This window comes from Bos grunniens, chromosome 4 (assembly GCF_055505025.1).
Source record: "Bos grunniens cultivar Pamir isolate PY7600 chromosome 4, Bosgru_T2T1.0, whole genome shotgun sequence".
NCBI lineage: Eukaryota > Metazoa > Chordata > Mammalia > Artiodactyla > Bovidae > Bos > Bos grunniens.
This window is the reverse complement of record NC_141168.1, coordinates 66,701,020-66,721,050: the sequence shown is the minus strand read 5'-3', so window position 1 is coordinate 66,721,050 and position 20,031 is coordinate 66,701,020. Positions and strand designations below refer to the sequence as shown.

The window sequence follows — 20,031 nt, the reverse complement described above, 5'->3', positions numbered from 1 at the left end:
AACATGCATATGCATCACACTTACCTTCCGGTGAAGAGCCTGTCTTTTGGGAAAAGACAGCATTTACTTTACTCTTCTTACTGATGTCACTGTTTACAGACAAGCTGGAGTGAATTTTTCTATGCATTTTTTGAGAAACGGGTGCTGAAAGTCTTCGATTCTCTGCAGATACGTGTTTGGCCCCGTGGTGGATTCCATTGCCATTGCTCAGACTTGGGTGGCCATTCTTTATCTTGCTTATTTCCTCCTCACTTTCCTGTGCTGCAGTTTGAAGCTGAGGCAAGCGCTGAGGTTGGGCTAAGTGAAAAAAAGAAAAACAGGAAATATTTATCCAGTTTAAAAAATGAGTATTTGAAAATAATCAAAATCCAATCAGTAACAGACTTTCTTGGGTTTCATCCATGATCCTAACGGGGGGTGGGGGAGGGACACGCAAATGAATACAGAGAAAGCATAATTAGGAAAAGAGAAATGGAAAGGGTTCATCAAGAGTAGCTTTACATAAGGGACACAAAAAGAAGAGGAAAAAACGGTGCTTCTTTTTTCTTTAAGTAAATTTAAGTTGGAAATCTGCAAAAGGTAATTCAAAACTCATTCAACAGCTAAGTCCCAGGTCCTATTTTGGGTGCTACAGACACTGCAGTATTATCTGAGTATCCCTGATTATGATAAACTACTCAACTGCCTTTTGAGATGAAAGGAAAGGAACAATGAATTCAAGCATCAAAGCTGGATAAGACAGTGTGTTATATTGTTCTCTTTTTAATTCCACTTTAAATTCTGAAGAAAATCTTTTCCATATATATATTTTTAATTTTAAAATAAACCATTTATGGAAACTTAGGAATAGAAGAGAACTTCCTTAATCTGATAGAACACATTTATCAAAATTTACAGTCAGTGCTGCAGAAGTGCTCCCATTTGGTCAGGACCAAGGAAAGAATGCCTACCTTTACCATCTTATGCAACACTACGCTGGCAAAAGCAATGAACACCGAAAAGAAAAAACATGTCTGAGTCCTGGAAAGAAGAAACATTTTTGAGATGGATACATAATTGAATATTCCAGGAGAAATCTAAAAGACTATACAGTCTGAATTTAGTAAGTAAACTAAGAATTTAGTAAGATGTATACATGATAAACTATATTAAATTCAGTGAAGTTCTATAAGGCAACAGCAAGCAACTAGCAAAGATGCAAGAAGTGAACTCTTTACAGAAACAACAAAAGAAAACAAGCCAACAACAAACAAACAAACAAACAAAAAAAGCCTATAAGTATCTAGGAATTAAGCTAGGAAAAAGCGGGGATAGACTCTATGGCAAAACTGACCAAACATAACTGACATTAAAAAAAAAAAAAAAACTAACAAATGAAAAGATTATAAGTATGTTAATTCTGGTAATATGGTAATTATCCCCAATTTATGTAATGCAATTCCCATAAAAATTCTAAAAGGCTTATTTGTGGAACCTGACAAACAGATCAAAAATTTTATAAGTAAGAGCAGTCAAGAATCACTAAGGAAATTTTAAGGAAGAAAAACAGGATTGTGGGATTTGACTTAGATAAAGTCTTACCTTGAAACTACAGTAACTAAAGTAAAAAGTGAAAGTGAAGTTGCTCAGTCACGTCCGACTCTTTGCGATCCCATGTACTGTAGCCTACCAGGCTCCTCCGTCCATGGAATTTTCCAGGCAAGAGTACTAGAGTGGGTCGCCATTTTCTTCCCCAGGGGATCTTCCCTACCCAGGGATCGAACCCGCGTCTCCCGCATTGCAGGCCATCTGAGCCACCAGGGAAGCCCAAATCATATAAATGGTTCATATATATCACTCAAATCTTTTTTTTCTTTTTCGGCCACACGGCATGTGGGATTCTTGGTTCCCCAATCAGGGATTGAACGCACACCCGCTGTGAAAGTCTTGGAGTCTTAACCACTGGACCACCAGTGACGGGGCTTTCCCAGTGGCTCAGCAGAGGGCCTGCCAATGCAGGAACGGTGAGTCAATCCCTGGGTCAGGAAGATCCACTGGAGGAGGAGGCAACCCACTCCAGTATTCTGGCCTGGCGAATCCCATGGACAGAGGATCCTGGTGGGCTACAGTCCTTGGGGTCGCAGAGTCAGATACGACTGAATACACACGCACACACGGACTGAGACAGTATGGCATTGGTCCAGACACAGACATAAACCACTGGAACAGGAGAGCAAGTCACCAAAACACTTGTGTATGAAATGCATCTGTCTCTGATACGAAGACATTTCAGATGTTTTCAATGTTTATAAAGGAAGAATTTAAAAGAAAAATATAAAAATATTTTATTGGCATGACACTAAAAATGGAAAACTAATTTCTTTGGACAACAAATCACAAAACAAGCACAGTGACGAGTGATCATCTATGCTGCCCAGCATTTCTAAAGACCCTCATGGATTTTGATAACTTCCTCTAACTCATCCCTATAGTCCTCGAGTTAGAGGGCACATATGTAACTTACATTCTACCAAGCAGAAGCGCAACTCACATGCAGAAGTATGGATGCAAGATGGCAGCCACACCCGGGTGGTAGAGCCTCTCAGCACAGACAGTAAAGAAGGCATGTGTAGATCTCGGCAGTGGGTGTCAGATCAGTGGGCAAAGCATGCAGTAGTAGTAAGTTTTTTCATTAGGAAAGCACCAATTTGGTGGGCATGATCCTTGGCTGTAAAATTCCTGGGAGAGTCTATATGCAACTGATAAATATTTTCTATTTAAATTAGCTAAAATGGATTCTGCTTTTTGAAGCTCAGAGTCCTGATCTCCCCACCAAATGTTATCTATTTACATTGGTTAAGTAATGAATTCTTAAAATCAACATTTATCTTGCTGGTATAGGTCCTACGCAGAGTTATCAATCATAGAATTTCAGCAAAAAAACAGCAACAGCAAAAACCATTTGGTGTCAAATTGTACTATTTTATCATTTCCTGGAATTTCAAAATACAAAGCAGCTGTTTTAATTAGTCTTTTCTGTTTAAGATTATGAACAGTTATGAAATGTTAATTAAATCTGAATACTAGGAGGTCTTCGACTTAGAAATAAGTATAGCACACAACACTGTAAAAGGTACACACAGAACTGATGATGGCGAAAATGGACTAATTATCTGTTATCTTGAGACTACCTAAGACTTCATAAATAGTTTTGACAAATTAGACAGGTCTTTAGCACACATTGTTTACTTCCATTCTTGTTCACATATGCTATGTCTCTTGAGGAAAAACATCTTAGCATACCAGACTACTTTATTCCTCATGAATGTACACATTGTAAGAAAAAAGTTTATTATTATTCTTTTACTTAACAAAAGCATCCTTTCATACCAAGTTTATTAATGTTAATACCCAATTTATAAAACTAATATATGAACTCTTAATCAGTTTTTTAGTGACAAAGGAGAATAATTATCTAAACATTTAATATTTGGGAATAGCACAGAGTAATGGCTGTAAAATTTATCAAAATGTTTTGTTTTCCTCCTAATTTCTGACGCAAAGAAAAAAAGAAGAAAATGGTTACTTCTCTGCTTAGCAACTATATATGTCCTTCTCAAGGCTAAAATTGACAATCAAGGCTTGTGCAAAAGGAGATCTATTTCTTATGGGTGTGCAATCATTTGATCTAGAGATTAATTTGCTGCTCCTGTAACTTCTTGTATCAACTAGAATGACATCCTAATGACTGCTATTGAACATAGAACCAGTTATGCATATGTATTTAACGGGATGCCAAAGAAGATAGTTAAACCTAATTTGGTGTTCTTTTCAAAGCTCTTTCCAGTAATCTCACCAAATAAATGGAATGTTTTGGACCACTTCTTCTCTGAAAAGAATAATTCAAGCAATTGAGAGCTGGGTTAAGTTGAAATGTTATTGACCAATGCTGTGGAGACTTATCAATAAAAAAATGCCCTGTCATATTCCATAATCCAAAATCAATTTATAATTATTATGTAACAAGCATTCCCTATAAATAAAAATAAAGGTGGTAAAAGATAATCAGGTCTTGCCACCAAATTCTAAAACCGACAGATCTGACCTATTCCTACCATCAAAATTGACTATTTGCAAATTACTGTATATGGTCAGAGTGACATTCAAACATATTCTTAATGATTTATCTACATTTCAGTCCTCAAAATTATATCTATTTCTGTTGGCAGGTAAATGATGGTACATTCATTTTTGTTTCACTGCCACCTAATTTTTAGTATAGTTTGTATTACGGTCAATAACCAAGTATTCCCTTTTCACTCCAATTTCTTAACATTGTGATTTTGTCAGATGCAAGCAAATATAAGCAAATCAAAATTGGATAAAACCTAGATATATGAGTTATATTAACAGACATTCAACTTCATTGATGCTTTTTCAGAGATGTGACTTAAATCTTACAGTAAATGTACAACTAAAACCAAATCAGAAACATGATTGCATTCTTGAATAAAGAACAAAAACGTCTGACTGACTGATTAAACCGTAACTACTTAGCTTTAAATAGATTTTTTTCCCTTACTGTGTAAAAGTTGTGTATGGCTTTAAAAAAAAAAAAAAGCACACTAATATGGGAACGACACAATGCTTCTTAAAACACAAGTGATGCCTAGGGACCCTCGCTCTCCCTTTAATGATCCACTGCTCTCATTCAGCTGTCTTTCTTTTTTCAAATCTTTACATATGTGACAGCTCTCAAAAGTAGACCATAGACCATCTGGCATTTTCAGAGGTGGAACTTGTGCAAATTCAGCTCTATTGGGAGTGCACTGCTATCTTCTGCCTGCGTTATAAAGGGACAATAGAATGTAGAACTTATGAGTTGTTTTGAATTATTCATTTTTTTGCCTGTATATTCAAGAAATTTTACAAACTCTGCATTTTGTACTACATAATCACATGCGTTAAAGGTACAAAGAAACTTTTTGACACCTCTTTTCTACAGAAAGCTGGCATTTTGTTTGATATGTGAACATTCAGCATCTGTTATATCATTCTAAACAGGATGGGTGCTTCCACAAAAGACCCCATTTTAAACTTACTCTATATGAGCAAAAAAAAAAAATGTATTCTTGAGATTCAGTAACGAATGCAATACACATCAAAATTTCAAATACCAGTTATTTGAACATTCAGCATCTCCAAATCTGGATAGCATTGGTCACCTGCTTACCATATGTGTAAAGATTTTTAAAAAAATCATTTCTCACACAATGCAGCATGATTGTAATTTTAACATCCATGATGAATAGTTACAAATGTCTTAAGAAATACTATGCTTTCTAGGTTCAAATATTTTCAATCAAGAAGGAAACCGATAGAATTAGATCTAGTGATTTTCAATAATAAGTATGGGAGTAATGAGTCAATAGCATGAACTTCTTTTGATAATTTAAAAAAAAACTGGGTGATACTGGAGCTAGTAATAACTATACTTGAGACTGCAGCTGCTGGAGGAGCAATATAAAGCAACATTCTGCTATAACATATAATCTATTAGCATGTGCAAGTCATCTTCAGTTGCTGGTCTCTTTACACAAGTCAGATTTAATAAAATTACAAAAGAATTCTCATGCCATTTAGTCAGTTTAAATGGCTGTTGCACATATCCAAAAAAAAAAAAAAAACACCTGAATTAAACGCTTAGGATTTAAAATTGTCAGTAACAAAATGATCAAAATAGAAAACGGAGAATAGAATGTGGAAGGGGGAAACTGACTTGGTATAAACCGAATTTACTCTTCCTAGGGATAGTCACAAAGCTTTTGTTGGGTCCCCAGTACTATGCTACTCCTTGGTAACTATGAGACAAAGAGACACCCACCCACCCACCCCCCAACACACACACATACACATGTAGACTTTATATATACTTATAACAAAATAGCATTTTATTAAATATACATAAAATATACATCTACATACAATAATAGATTTAAAAGTTATTCATTTCAATATGCACTAATATGACTAAACTATATTATTGATACTTATTGTTATAATGTAAATTTAGGCTAAAATCAACTAAAATAAATGTGCTATTAGACAACTTGAATCAGCATGAAACAAACTTTTCTCAGTGTACAGACCCAGCATTCTAACACACAGTCTGGAAGCTCCTGGCAATTTCTGTTCCCTTAGTTCCCCTCCAAAGGCCTTCTGAAATTTATTTCTCTCTCAAGCTTCTAAACTTTTCCATCACATCTTTTCCATCTTCATTTTACTTAATGTGTATACTAACATATTGAGATATATTTTGGAATTATAATTTTTTTTAGAATCTTGACCATTTAAGAGTCCCAATTAAATCCTGTGCTTACGTGACTGGGATCTCACAGGATAGAGGGGATTGTTCTTTGATGCTCTCATATAGATTAGCAATTTTAACAGTGATTCCTTTTTAATTATTGCAAAATAAATCATCAAATGTCAGGGGTTGGAGGTACTTCTTCCCCAAACAAAAGAATACAACTTTTAGAAGTCTGGAGAATTGAGCACTTTTCTCCATTGCACAAAGAACATTTAGGAAGTACTTGAACATCTTTAAGTATAGTCTGGAAGAGGATGATTGCTAGCTGTTTCCCAAATCCATCCTCCCCATCGTTCCCGGCTATGGCGCTAACCCATTTCCCAGCATTCCTTGCAGTTTGTTTCAGCCACGTGACCGTGTTTGCTCTGAAGGGCTGAAGAGAAGAATTTATTTCTGTCACTTCTAGGCCTAGACCTTACGACTTGGGTGTGTCCTCCTTATGCTTCTTTTTCCTTGCACTTGGCAGCAACCCAGCTTTGACCACGGCTGAGGGAAATACCTTAAGGGATATTGGAGAAACCAAACAGCAAGAATCTGCATGGCAGCAGAGGAGAGCCTCTTACTGACCTGGAATGCTCATCTCATGCTGTTACATAAGAAATAAACTTGAATTTAGCCATGGGATTAATGCTGCGACTCATGATAAAACATAGCTTCTACCAATGCCTATGAACAACTACGTAAAGTACATCTACATATAATATACATAAACTGTCCCTAGCCCCAAAGATCCAAAAGACATCATACTTCACTAGCGAAAAAGAAGCAAAACAATCTAATAGTAGTGGAAAGACCACTGCTGAATACATAGACTCTGCTGGATCTTAGAAAGCAACTGCTCAACTTTATAAGGTGGGAGCCAGTTATCACTGAGGGATAATCATGCATGTTGTGATTCTGTAGGCAAAGTATCCCAGCCTTACTCCAACACTCTAGCACAGTGATACAACTCTGTCAAATTCTACCTTTACCATGGCTAGAAGGAAATCCAGCAGGGTGACCAACCATCCCAGCTTGCTCAGGACTGAAGGAGGTGCTGGAAGGCAGAACTAATGGTTTTAGAACTAGGACAGTCCCAGGCAAACTGGGACCAGTCAGTCACCTTAATATCAGGAGCAATTTGTACACAAGTATTTTCTTCAACAAGATACTAGCAACAATAGTGGGAAGTGTGTACGCTTTGACAAACAAGACCCACTAAGGTTTGAATTTTGGAGCCAGTATTTCCTGGTTCTCTGAGCTTGAGAAAATTACTGCATCCCCCTGGGCAGTAGGATGTTCATTGCCAAAATGAGAGGAGATGATAGATCTCATGGACCTGGAAGGGTTTGTCTTCCCAGTTCCACCCTACTGATCTCTCCCTCCTCACTCTCCCCTACTTAACCCACACCCCATTTGATTCTGATTTATTAGTTGGCTTTTATTTTTTATTCTGTGTTACCAGATACTTTCCTCCCTTATAAGTCAACCCCAAACCTTCTTGTAAATAAGCAGATTTCAAATAAATATACAGAGAAATAAATTTAAAAAATAAAGACCATTAGCAAAAGTGATCTACATTTTCTTTTTAATATCTTCATGTATTACAGAAAAGTCCCCAGGGAGTACACCAAAGAATAATACAAATCTTTATTATATCCCCTCCAAGTGGAGCTTTTGTTGCATCATGTTTTTATCCTCAAATGGATGACAAATTTGGCTTCACTTCATGCCAGCCTTTGAATATCATAGTTTTTACTTAACTTACCTGGATAAGAGGAGCCCATCACCCATACATTTGAGAATAGACTATTTTCAGTTTAAGTTAGCAGGTTTCATTATGGATTGCTGTCTGCAAGCTTCATTTATTAAAAGAACATATTGTCCACCTATATAATCCCATAGTGAAGACGGGGCCTCTGGTTGCTGTGGTCTCCTTTGTTCTCTGACTCAATAGGTATTTTCCATCATTTGATTTAACTGATAAAGTGACCTCTGCTTATAAGTATTTATAATTCTATGTGTGTGTGTGCTAATCGCTCAGTTGTATCCGACTCTTGCAACCCCATGGACTGTAGCTTCCTAGGCTCCTCTGTCCATAGGGATTCTCCAAGCAAGAATACTGCAGTGGGTTGCCATTTCTTTCTCCAGTTATAATTGTATAGTAAACATCTACATAAATATGTTAATATTTTACAGAGAATAAATAGCCTAAACAGTGCTTTCTGTATGCCTGAAAACACATTAATAAAAAGATAGCACAATCCAAAAATCTATTTTACCTAAGGCCATGGCAACCCACTCCAGTATCCTTGCCTGGAGAATCCCACGGACAAAGGAGCCTGGTAGGCTACAGTCATGGGGTCGAAAAGAGTCGGACGTGACTGAGCGACTCACACACACACACACATATATACATATACATGGAATACGTTTAGGTACAAAGGGATTTCCTTTGTGTGTTTTATTTTAAGATCAATTAGTGGGCAAGCAGAAGTTTGAAAAGTCCTACTGTTATCATGTTATGTTTCAACAAATAGAAGTTTTTTTCTCAAAATTCTCAAAACAATAGTAAGTTAGGAAGTATCAGGTAGTTACACCTCACTTCAAAAGTCATACCATTAATTAAACATTTTATTGACCTTGCTAGTATTTCACCATGAGGCTTATAAGGAAAGATTTTTAAAACTATTATTTGTTTTTAGAAGTAATCACTTTAAAATCACCTGATTTTCTATCACAAAGGGATAGAACATATCAAATATTATCTTTTCAAATAACATATCAAAAACACTTAGCCAAGTTAGCATTTACAAACATTAGGCAGCATATACAAAAGTAAAATTAGGGTGGATGGCACCTAAAAAAGCATATACTGAAAATTCCAAATATCTGAAATTTTCAGATTCATCCAGTTTTTACATACTGATTGCAGCTTTGAAGGACCACAAAGCATATCAGAAGACATCCCATTACGAAGCATGCAATACTCTTAGGTTTCAACTTAACATACACATTGAGATATCTAGATAGGTGTAGAAGTGCTTTCTGGCATAGGTCCTAGACCCAGTCTGCTACTGGGTGCGTTTAGTCCTCCTCCATGTGATAAGGGAGAGGATACAATGGTTAGATAGCATCACTGACTCAGTGGATATGAATCTGAGCAAACACTAGGAGACTGTCGAGGACAGAGGTACCTGGCATGCTACAGTTCATGAGGACACAACTTAGTAACTGAACAACAAATATGATAAGGCTCTCTGGTAAGGCACAATACAAGTCAAAAATCCTAAGATGGAGGACACTGATCTAATATAAAAACCTGCATCAGGAGTAGCATCAATTACTAATTGGCAATTACCAAGAGCATTGCCAAGGATTCAACAACAATGGCATTTGCCATCTGCCTCTATGGAGACTGAAGCCTGTGCTGCTATTGCCATTGAACTCAACAACCCCTGAAGGAGTTTAGGGTGGAGTGAGATACTCTGAAAATACATACCCATCTGATTGCAGAGTTCCAAAGAATAGCAAGGAGAGATAAGAAAGCCTTCTTCAGGGATCAATGAAAAGAAATAGAGGAAAACAATAGAATGGGAAAGACTAGAGATCTCTTCAAGAAAATTAGAGATACCAAGGGAACATTTCATGCACAGATGGGCACAATAAAGGACAGAAATGGTACGGACCTAACAGAAGCAGAAGATATTAAGAAGAGGTGGCAAGAATACACAGAAGAACTGTACAAAAAATATCTACATTACCCAGATAACTATGATGGTGTGATCACTCACCTTGAGCCAGACATCCCAGAATGCGAAAGCAAGTGGGCTTTAGGAAGCATCACTACGAATGATGCTAGTGGAGGTGATGGAATTCCAGCTGAGCTTTTTCAAATCCTAAAAGATGATGCTGTGAAAGTGTTACACTCGATATTGGTTGGTTGTTGGTTCAGTCACTAAGTCGTGTTGGACTCTTGTGACCCCATGGACTGTAGCCTGCCAGGCTCCTCTGTCCATTGGATTTTCCAGGCAAGAATAATGGAGTGGGATGTCATTTCCTTCTCCAGGGAATCTTACCGGCCAAGGGATTGAACCCAGGTCTCCTGTCTAGCAGGCAGATTGTTTACCAACTGAGCTACAATGGGAAGCCCACTCAGTAGGCCAGTAAATTTGGAAAACTCAGCAGTGGCCAAGGACCGGAAAAGGTCAGTTTTCATTCCAATCCCAAAGTAAGGCAATGTGAAAGAATGCTCAAACTACCATACAATTGCACTCATCTCACACGCTAGTAAAGTAATGCTCAAAATTCTCCAAGCCAGGCTTCAACAGTATGTGAACCACGAACTTCCAGATGTTCAAGGTTGATTTAGAAAAGGCAGAGGAACCGGAGATCAAATTGCCAACATCTGTTGGATAATAGAAAAAGCAAGAACTAGAGTTTCAGAAAAACATCTACTTCTGCTTTATTGACTACTCTAAAGCCTTTGACTGTGTGGATCACAACAAACTGGAAAATTCATAAAGAGATGGGAATACCAGAAGACCTTACCTGCCTCCTGAGAAACCTGATTGCAGGTCAAGAAGTAACACGTAGAACCAGACATGGAACAAAGGCCTGGTTCAAAATTGGGAAGGGGGTATGTCAAGGCTATATATTGTCACCCTGTTTATTTAACTTATATGCAGAGTATATCATGCAAAATGTCAGATGAAATGTGCTGGATGAAGCACAAGCTGAAATCAGAATTGCTGGGAGAAATATTAATAACCTCATATACAGATGATACCACCCACATGGCAGAAAGCAAAGAACAACTAAAGAGCCTCTTGATTAAAGTGAAAGAGGAGAGTGAAAAAGTTGGCTTAAGACTCAACAAAAACTTCTTTGTTACTCATGAGGATCTGATGTCACCATGATCTAAATCAAATCCCTTATGATTATATGCAGTGTAAGTGACAAATAAATTGAAGGGATTAGATCTGAAAGACAGAGTTCCTGAAGAACTCTGTAAGGAGGTTTGTAACACTGTATAGGAGGCAGTGAGTGATCAAAACCATCCCAAAGAGGGGAAAAAATTGCAAAAAGGCAAAATGGTTGTCTGAGGAGGCCTTATAAATAGCTGAGAAAAAAAGTGAAAGGCAAAGGAGAAAAGAAAAGATACACCCATCTGAATGCAGAGTTCCAAAGATTAGCAAGGAGAGATAAGAAAGCCTGCCTTAATGATCAATTTAAAGGAATAGAGGAAAACAATAGAATGGGAAAAACTAGAGATCTCTTCAAGAAAATTAAATACACCAAAGGAACACTTCATGCAAAGATGGGCATAATAAAGGACAGAAATGGTATGGATCTAACAGAAGCAGAAGATATTAAGAAGAGGTGGCAAGAATACATAGAAGAATTATACAAAACAGATCTTAATGACCTGGATAAACATGATGGTGTGATCAATCACTTCGAGCCAGACACCCTGAAGTGTGATGTCAAGTGGGCCATAGAAAGCATCACTGGAACAAAGCTAGGAGAAGGGATGGAATTGCAGCCGAGCTATTTCAAATCCTCAAAGATGGTGCTGTTAAACTGCTACACTCAATATGCCAGCAAATTTGGAAACTCAGAAGTGGCCACAGGACTGGAAGAGGTCAGTTCTCATTCCAATCCCAAAGAAAGGCAATGCCAAAGAATGTTCAAACTACCGCACAACTGCACTCATTTCATATGCTAGCAAGACCATGATCAAAATACCCCAAGGTAGGCTTCAACAGTACGTGAACCATGAACCTCCAGATGTACAAGCTGGATTTATAAAGGCAGAGGATCCAGAGATCAAATTCCCAACATCTGTTGGATCATTAGAAAAGTAAGAGAATTCCATAGAAATATCTACTTCTGTTTTATTGACTACTCTAAAGCCTTTGACTGTGTGGATCATAGCAACACATTGGAAAATTCTTAAAGAGAATGGAATACCAGGCCACTTTACCTGCCTCCTGAGAATCCTGTATGCAGGTCAAGAAGAAACAGTTAGAAGCAGACATGGAATGATGGCCTGGTTCAAAATTGGGAAAGGGGTACATCAAAGCTGTATATTGTCACCCTGCTTATTTAACTTTTTATTCAGCTTATATCATGTGAAATGCCAGTCTGCATGAAGCACAGCTGTAATAAGACTGGCAGGAGAAATATCAATAACCTCATATATGCAGATGATACCACTTTAATGGCAGAAAGGGAAGAGGAACTAAATAGCCTCTTGATGAGGTTGAAAGAAGAGAGTGAAAAAGCTGGTTTAAAACTCAACATTCAAAAAAATGAAGATCATGACATTCAGTCTCATCACTTCATAGCAAATAATTGGGGAAACAATGGAAACAGTGACAGACTTTATTTTCTTGGGCTCCAAAATCATTACAGATGGTGACTGCAGCCATGAAATTAAAACACACTTGTTTCTTGGAAGAAAAACTATGACAAACCTAGACAGTGTATTACAAAGCAGAGACATTGCTTTGCTGACAAAGATCTGTATAGTCAAATATATGGTTTTTCCAGGTTTCATGTAAGGATATAAGAGTTGGACCATAAAGAAAGCTGAGCTCTGAAGAATTGATACCTTTGAACTGTAGTGCTGGAAAAGACTCTTGAGAGTCCCTTGGCCTGCAAGATCAAACCAGTCAATCCTAATAAAAATCAGTCCTGAATATTCATTGGAAACACTGATGCTGAAGCTGAAACTCCAATACTTTGGCTACATGATGGGAAGAGCTGACTCACTGGAAAAGACCCTGATGCTGGTAAAGACTGAAGGCAGGAGGAGAAGGGACCGACAGAGGATGAGGTTGGATGGCATCACTGACTCAATGGAAATGAGTTTGAGCAAACTCAGGGAGATGGTGAAGGACAGGGAAGCCTGGCATGCTGCAGTCCATGGGGTCACAAAGAGTCGGACACACTGAACAACTGAACAACCATCCTGGCTGGAATGTCAGTAGTCAATACAAAACAGTAGCAAAATGGCTAGTTAAAATAAGCAGTCTGCAGTCCTTGGGGCTCAGAGTACCTGCAAAGGAAGGCTGGAGCTTTAGGGGACTTGCAGAAATCTACCCATATATTGGTATTTTGGAGTTCTCCTGGCTTTTGGTAGCTGCTGCAAGAAAACAACAAACTCCATCTAACTGGCCAACATGAAAGTCAACTAGAAAAAGCAGACAGTTTTATTAAAGAAAGCTTTTTTACCTGCAAGCAATACAGCCAAACCCAGGAACACACAAATAAATCAGGTATCCTATACATCGAAACAGACACTCCCTTCAATAGAGACAAATTTCAAAAAGCCTTCCTTGCCTGAGAGCAAGCCTTGGTGAGTAGAGCAAGGGCTAGATTTCAGCCCTCATTTGCCTTTGTGCAACTCACAAATGTAAAACCGTAAGAAACAGTCTGGTAGCCAGTAATGGTTAGACTGCTGAAGTTCAGATCTTTTATCTGAACTTCAGCAGCCATATTATTTGTGCCAGTATGAATGCAGGGTGCTGATCAGGTAAATGTGATGTGCTGGAAAATGAAATGAGGGGATATTAGGGGTGCAGGAGTGGCAGGAGCCTGAACCTCCAGGCTCTCTCAAGTGCCTCTCCCTCATACTCAGCAGTTCCCATGACTCACTCCCAAGGGATACAAGCTGGGGAAGGAACCTGAGGAAGCATATGACCTGGGTCAAGCTTCACCACCCGCAGAAGAAGAGCAAGTGACAGGAAGCCATTAAATCAAGACCAAAGGAAACAGAGGGATCCCTGAATCCTGAAACAAAAGTGGCAAGTCAAGGGACCAGAGTCAAACTATTTGACACATAACTTTTGTACCAGTTACCAGAAAATAAAGCATGCCACAACCACCTCTAAAGGAAAAAAGGGGGGGTGGGGGTGGGGTATATTCATAAGCAACCAACAAAGATCTTAAAGAAGTTATGTAGCTAGGGGAAAAAAAAAAAAAAATTCCTAGTCCAGCAAATAAAGAATTGTGACTGTTCCACCTTAAGACAATCCCTGATGCTACCATTAAGAAAAGAACTGCTAAGGCCCCTGCAAGGGAATCCTCCCCAAAGCCCTTCTCAGAGATGGCCATGAAGCACACTCAATAAGGGGAAATTTCTGAGCAGAGAATCCTCAGGTAAACACAGCCACTGGCCACAGAAGCCAGGCCAAGGTTAGGGAAGAAACTTAACAAAGATGCTTATGATAGTTCTGGGCTTTCCAGATGGTGCTAGTGGTAAAGAACCCACCTGCCAGTGAAGGAGACCTAAGAGACCTGGGTTCGATCCCTGAGTCAGGAACATCCCCTGGAGAAGGAAAATGGCGACCCACTCCAGTATTCTTGCCTGGAGAATTCCATAGACAGAGAAGCCTGTGGGCTACAGTCCATGGGGTCGCAGAGTCGGACACAACTGAAGCAACTTAGAACGCACATGATAGTCCCTGGCCACAGCATCTTCTGGACTATCCTGCACCAGGGTGATAGGGACACTCCCTAGACCAATCCTGTACTTAAGTTTACAGAGCAGCTATCCTATACTTCCTTCACCATTATACAGTCAGATATGTTTTAGGCAATAATTTCCAAGAACATGAGCCACTACACCCAGATTTGATTGAGATCAGATTTCGTGAGGAGGAATCTTTCCTGGGAGGAATAAAGATCACCCAGAAGTCTGTGGAATAATGACCGTATGACACTAGCTCTAGATGTATCATAGGAATGTGACTTGTCTCTCATTAGGGACAGGCAGAGTACACAGTTTGTTCAAAAGAAAACTGGATCTCATTAGGCAGGAATATTTTGAAATGATATGTAGGGAACAAAATGTATCTGTGTAGACATACAGAGAAATGGGTGCCAGTCAGCCAGGGACTGGACCATTGTAGATACCTATTCTTGGTCCACCCAACATCATCCCCTTTATTCTGGCGGTTGTGTAGGTAATAATGAGAACAGAACCTCCATTTGCTGACAAGAGCCCTTCTAAAATTAGTACTTGCAGTTACATAGGTTTTGCACGCAGAGCTGGACAACTTTAGGCATTTGCTGACTTGCCTTTGATTACATAGCAAGTGCCTTAAGGACAAGATTCTGTCTTCTCAGAGTTCCATCAACCTTATCAGGGGCATACCAGCTGACAAAAAGCCTTGTACAATGTTCGGCACCCAGTGGACACCCAGTGAAAATTAACTGATGATGATAAATTATACTAGCTTTTAAGCTGTCACTTGATCCCAGTGTATAACAACCTTCCTGAATAAATCAGGCAACAGTTTGGTATTCAGTACCTTTATAAACTTCTTCCTTCACCTTCACGAGTCTAGGGAATTGCTGTAAAAGCATAATATGAGGATGGTGACGCTATAGGAAAAATTCAAGAAACCCACTCTTACAAGGGAATTAAAGATTCAGTTACAGATATCAACTATGCATAGGGAAATACATCAAAAATACTAGTCAAGTGACCTTTTTGAAAACAGCCTAGGAAAAGTCAGTATACCAAATTATAGAGCTTAAAGTTTTTCCTCCTCCCTATAATAAAAGTAAATCCAACTTAATGTACAAGTAAAATTGCTTTCTCCTTGAGATTTCAGGAGTGGCAATGCAAATTGAGTTTCAGTTAGGAGATATGGAATCAGAGAAAACTATGTACTGCTAACTGAACATTTAAAAAGTCAACTTATTTTCAATAGTTTATACAAGGTAAATCAGAAGAAAAGCTTAAATTCTGTTATTATGAATTCCCCAGAGCTTTAAAAGAACACATAATAGTTAACCTTCATTGGTGAGTGTTTGTTATTAGGATGGCTTTTCACTCTTCAATAAATTTCTTTAAGATACGACCCAAGACGAGGAAACCTTTGTACTTTACTTCAAATAACAGCTCTCATTATAGATGATGCTGTCTCTGACATAATCTGAAAAACAGGTTTCCAACCAAAGTTTTCAGAATTGACTCTAAGACTAGGATCGTCCTAATTGTCATGTCCAGACCCAATAGGAGATTCTATATTTCCTCCATAAAGAATAAAAAAGCTGCTTATCCTAGAAATGAACAACAATTTCAGAAAAATGGTGTAATACAATTTTCCAAGCCTGTGTAGGTAGATTCACAAATATACATTTAAAATTCTCATATGTGAACAATGGATTATAAACTTAAACATAATGAAAAGATTTCAATATAAAAATGTGTAAGTGAAAATAACAATATTTTCTCATTATCTTGTCTTCTAAGATGAAATCTCTCCCCCTACCTCCTTACAAGGCTGCTTTAAATTTTTGGAGCCTGATTGGTAGAATGTGAATTTTAGATTCTTGCCTTCACCAACATATCAAGATAATTTTAACTTCTGTGACAATAAAATGTTACCCAAACATAAGCATCAGGAAATGACTTAAACACAAAGGAACAAGCTCATTAACCACATCTGAAGATGAGTGTGATTGAGACCGTTTATGCAAACATTTCTTCCTCTGATTTTGCCATTAAAACACAAAAAATTCATCAAGGTACCTTTGGCTGCATACTAAATTAAATACATTATTGAAAAATATTTGTTGAGTACATACTCTTGTGCCAGCAATTGTGCTAGGGATAAGGGATTTACAGTGAACAAAAATTCCAAAGACCTTGCCTTTCAGATAGGTATTATCTAGCATAACAAGAAACCCAAAGATAGGACAGCTCTAGTATTATTAATTCCGCAGGTTCTATATTTTCACTGCCATCCTTGGCATGTCTACTTTCCCGTCTGACTTTTCCCCACATAGTTACAAGACTCCTTGACACAACTCCAGACACCACATTGAGAGATGATGACAGTCCTTAAAAAAAAGAGGGAGCTCATTCCAACTGTCTCTTTTAAGAATACAAAAATGCCATTCCCAGAAGTCCTCCAGGAGACATCTTCCAGTTTCATTGGTCAGCAATGTCCCATGCTGACCCCAAACTGCCCTCCTGTCTGCTTCCAGAGCAAAATTTGTTAAAGGTCTGCTCTCTTCACCAGACAGGAGGCTCCTCTGTAGGAAGAAGCATGTCATTCATCCACTTGTATAGTCACTCAATGAGCATTTATTAAGTGCCCAACACTTCCTAATATCTGCTCCAGCACTTAGAAAGTGGTCATTTAGAAAAAAATGAATGAAGGAATGGAATAAGAAAACAATAATGTTCATTTTATACCTCTCAATTTCAATCATTTAAATAAAATCTTAAGTACATTTGCCATACCTAGAAACATAAATAAGTCTGAGGAGGCCTTACTAATAGCTGAGAAGAGAGGCGAAAGGCAAAGGAGAAAGGGAAAGAAGGTAGCATTAGTGGTAAAGAACCCACCTGCCAATGCAGGAGACATAAGAAAGAGAGGTTCGATCCCCAGGTTGGGAAGATCCTCTGAAGGAAGACATGGCAATCCACTCCAGTATTCTTGCCTTCAGGATCCCATGGACAGAAGAACCTGGCAGGCTACAGTCCATGGGGTCACAAAGATCAGACAGGACTGAAGCAACTTAACACATACACACACACCCAACTGAATGCAGAGTTCCAGAAAATAGTAAGGAGAGATAAGAAAGACTTCTTAAGTGAACAATGCAAAGAAATAGAAGAAAACAATAGAATGGGAAAGACTAAAGATCTCTTCAAGAAAATTAGATATACCAAGAGAATATTTCATGCAAAGATGGGCACAATAAAAAACAGAAATGGCAAGGACCTAATGGAAGCAGAGGATATTGAGAAGAGGTGGCAAGAATACACAGAACTAAACAAAAAAGTCTAATGACCTGGGTAACCATGTTCCTGTGGTCACTCACCTAGAGAAAGACATCCAGGAATGTGAAGTCAAGTGGGCCTCAGGAAGCATCACTAGGAACAAAGCTAGTGGAGGTGATGGAATTCCAGCTGAACTATTTCAAATCCTAAAAGATGATGCTGTTAAATTGCTGCATTCAATATGCCAGAGAATTTGGAAAACCCTATGGCAGAGGCCATAGGACTGGAAGAGGTCAGTTTTCATTCCAATCCCAAAGAGAAGCAATGCCGAAGAATGTTTAAACTACTGCACAGTTGCACTCATTCCACATGCCAGCAAGATTATGCTCAAAATACTTCAAGCTAGGCTTCAGCAGTACATGAACTGAGAACTTCCAGATGCACAAGCTGGATTTATAAAGGCAGAGGAACCAGAGAGCAAATCTGTTGGATCACAGAAAAAGAAAGGAAAAAAAAAAAAAAAAAACTACTTCTGCTTCATTGACTATGCTAAAGCCTTTGACTGTGTGGATCACAACAAACCGTGGAAAATTATCAAAGAAATGGGAATACCAGACTACCTTACCTGCTTCCTGAGAATACTGTATGCAGGTTAAGAAACAGCAGTTAGAACCAGACATCGAACAACAGACAGGTTCAAAATTGGGAAAGAAGTACATCAAGGCTGTATATTGTCACCCTGCTTAATATTTAACTTCTATTCAGAGTACATCATGTGAAATGCTGGGCTGGATGACTCACAAGCTGGAATCAAGACTGGCAGGAGATATATCAACACCCTCATATATGCAGATGATACCACTTTAATGGCAGAAAGGGAAGAGGAACTAAACAGCCTCTTGACAAGGATGAAAGAGAGTGAAAAAGCTGGATTAAAACTCAACATTCAAAAAACTAGGGTGAAAGAGGAGAGTGAAAAAGCTGGATTAAAACTCAACATTCAAAAAACTAAGATCATGGCATCCAGTCCCACAACTTCATGGCAAACAGGGAAAAAAGGGAAACAGTGACAGATACTGTTTGCTTGGGCTCCAAAATCACTGTGGGCAATGACTGCAGCCACAAAATTAAAAGACACTTGATCCTTGGAAGAAAAACTATAACAAACCTAGAGCATATTGAAAAGCAGAGACATCACTTTGCCAAAGCTATGGTTTTTGCAGTAGTCATGTTATGGATGTGAGAGTTGGACCATAAAGAAGGCTGAGTGCCAAAGAACTGATGCTTTTGAACTGTGTGCTGCAGAAGATTCTTGAGAGTCCCTTGGACAGCAAGAATATCAAACCAGTGAATCCTAACGGAAATCAACCCTGAATATTTATTGCAAGGACTGACGCTGAAGCTGACGCTCCAATACTCTGGCTACCTGATTTGAAGAGCCAACTCACTGGAAAAGACTCTGATGCTGGGAAAGATTGAGGGCAAAAGGAGACAGGGGCGACAGAGGATGAGATGGTTGGATGGCATCATTGACTCTATGGACACAGGTTTGAGCAAACTCCAGGAGACACTGAAGGACAGGGAAGCCTGGCATGCTTCAGTTCATGGGGTCACAAAAAGTCAGACACGACTTAATGACTGAACAACAACAAGCACAACTGCCTTCTCCCAGACCCCTCTGATAAGGCTTCGTCTACTTAATCCCGATGATTTTTAGAACCTGTAGCAACTGTGTTTATCCTCCAAAGCTCCACAGCTATCCCACACACATTTTTTTATACAGCCATTTAGTGTCTATAATTTACAAGAACTGGAAAAATGAGAATGTCAAGTTTGTTCATCACCACTGACCTTGTATTATTTTAATCAAAAGAATGATGTTCTGTTTCCAACAGTAGACAAAAATATGCAGATAATAACTGGAACTAGTAAAAAAAAAAAAAAAAAAAACACC

At 38.5% G+C, this 20,031-nt stretch overlaps 1 protein-coding gene across 5 annotated transcripts in view; it reads right to left on the bottom strand.

Annotated features, from left to right (window-relative positions):
* MDFIC (MyoD family inhibitor domain containing) overlaps positions 1 to 20,031 on the bottom strand; it is a 157,044-nt gene that overhangs the window by 35,609 nt on the left and 101,404 nt on the right. For all 5 annotated transcript variants that reach the window (XM_086396703.1, XM_086396702.1, XM_086396704.1 and 2 more), the window contains one exon: positions 25 to 297. In XM_086396703.1, the coding sequence (XP_086252829.1) occupies positions 25 to 297 (273 nt within the window). The remainder of the gene's footprint in view (positions 1 to 24; positions 298 to 20,031) is intronic.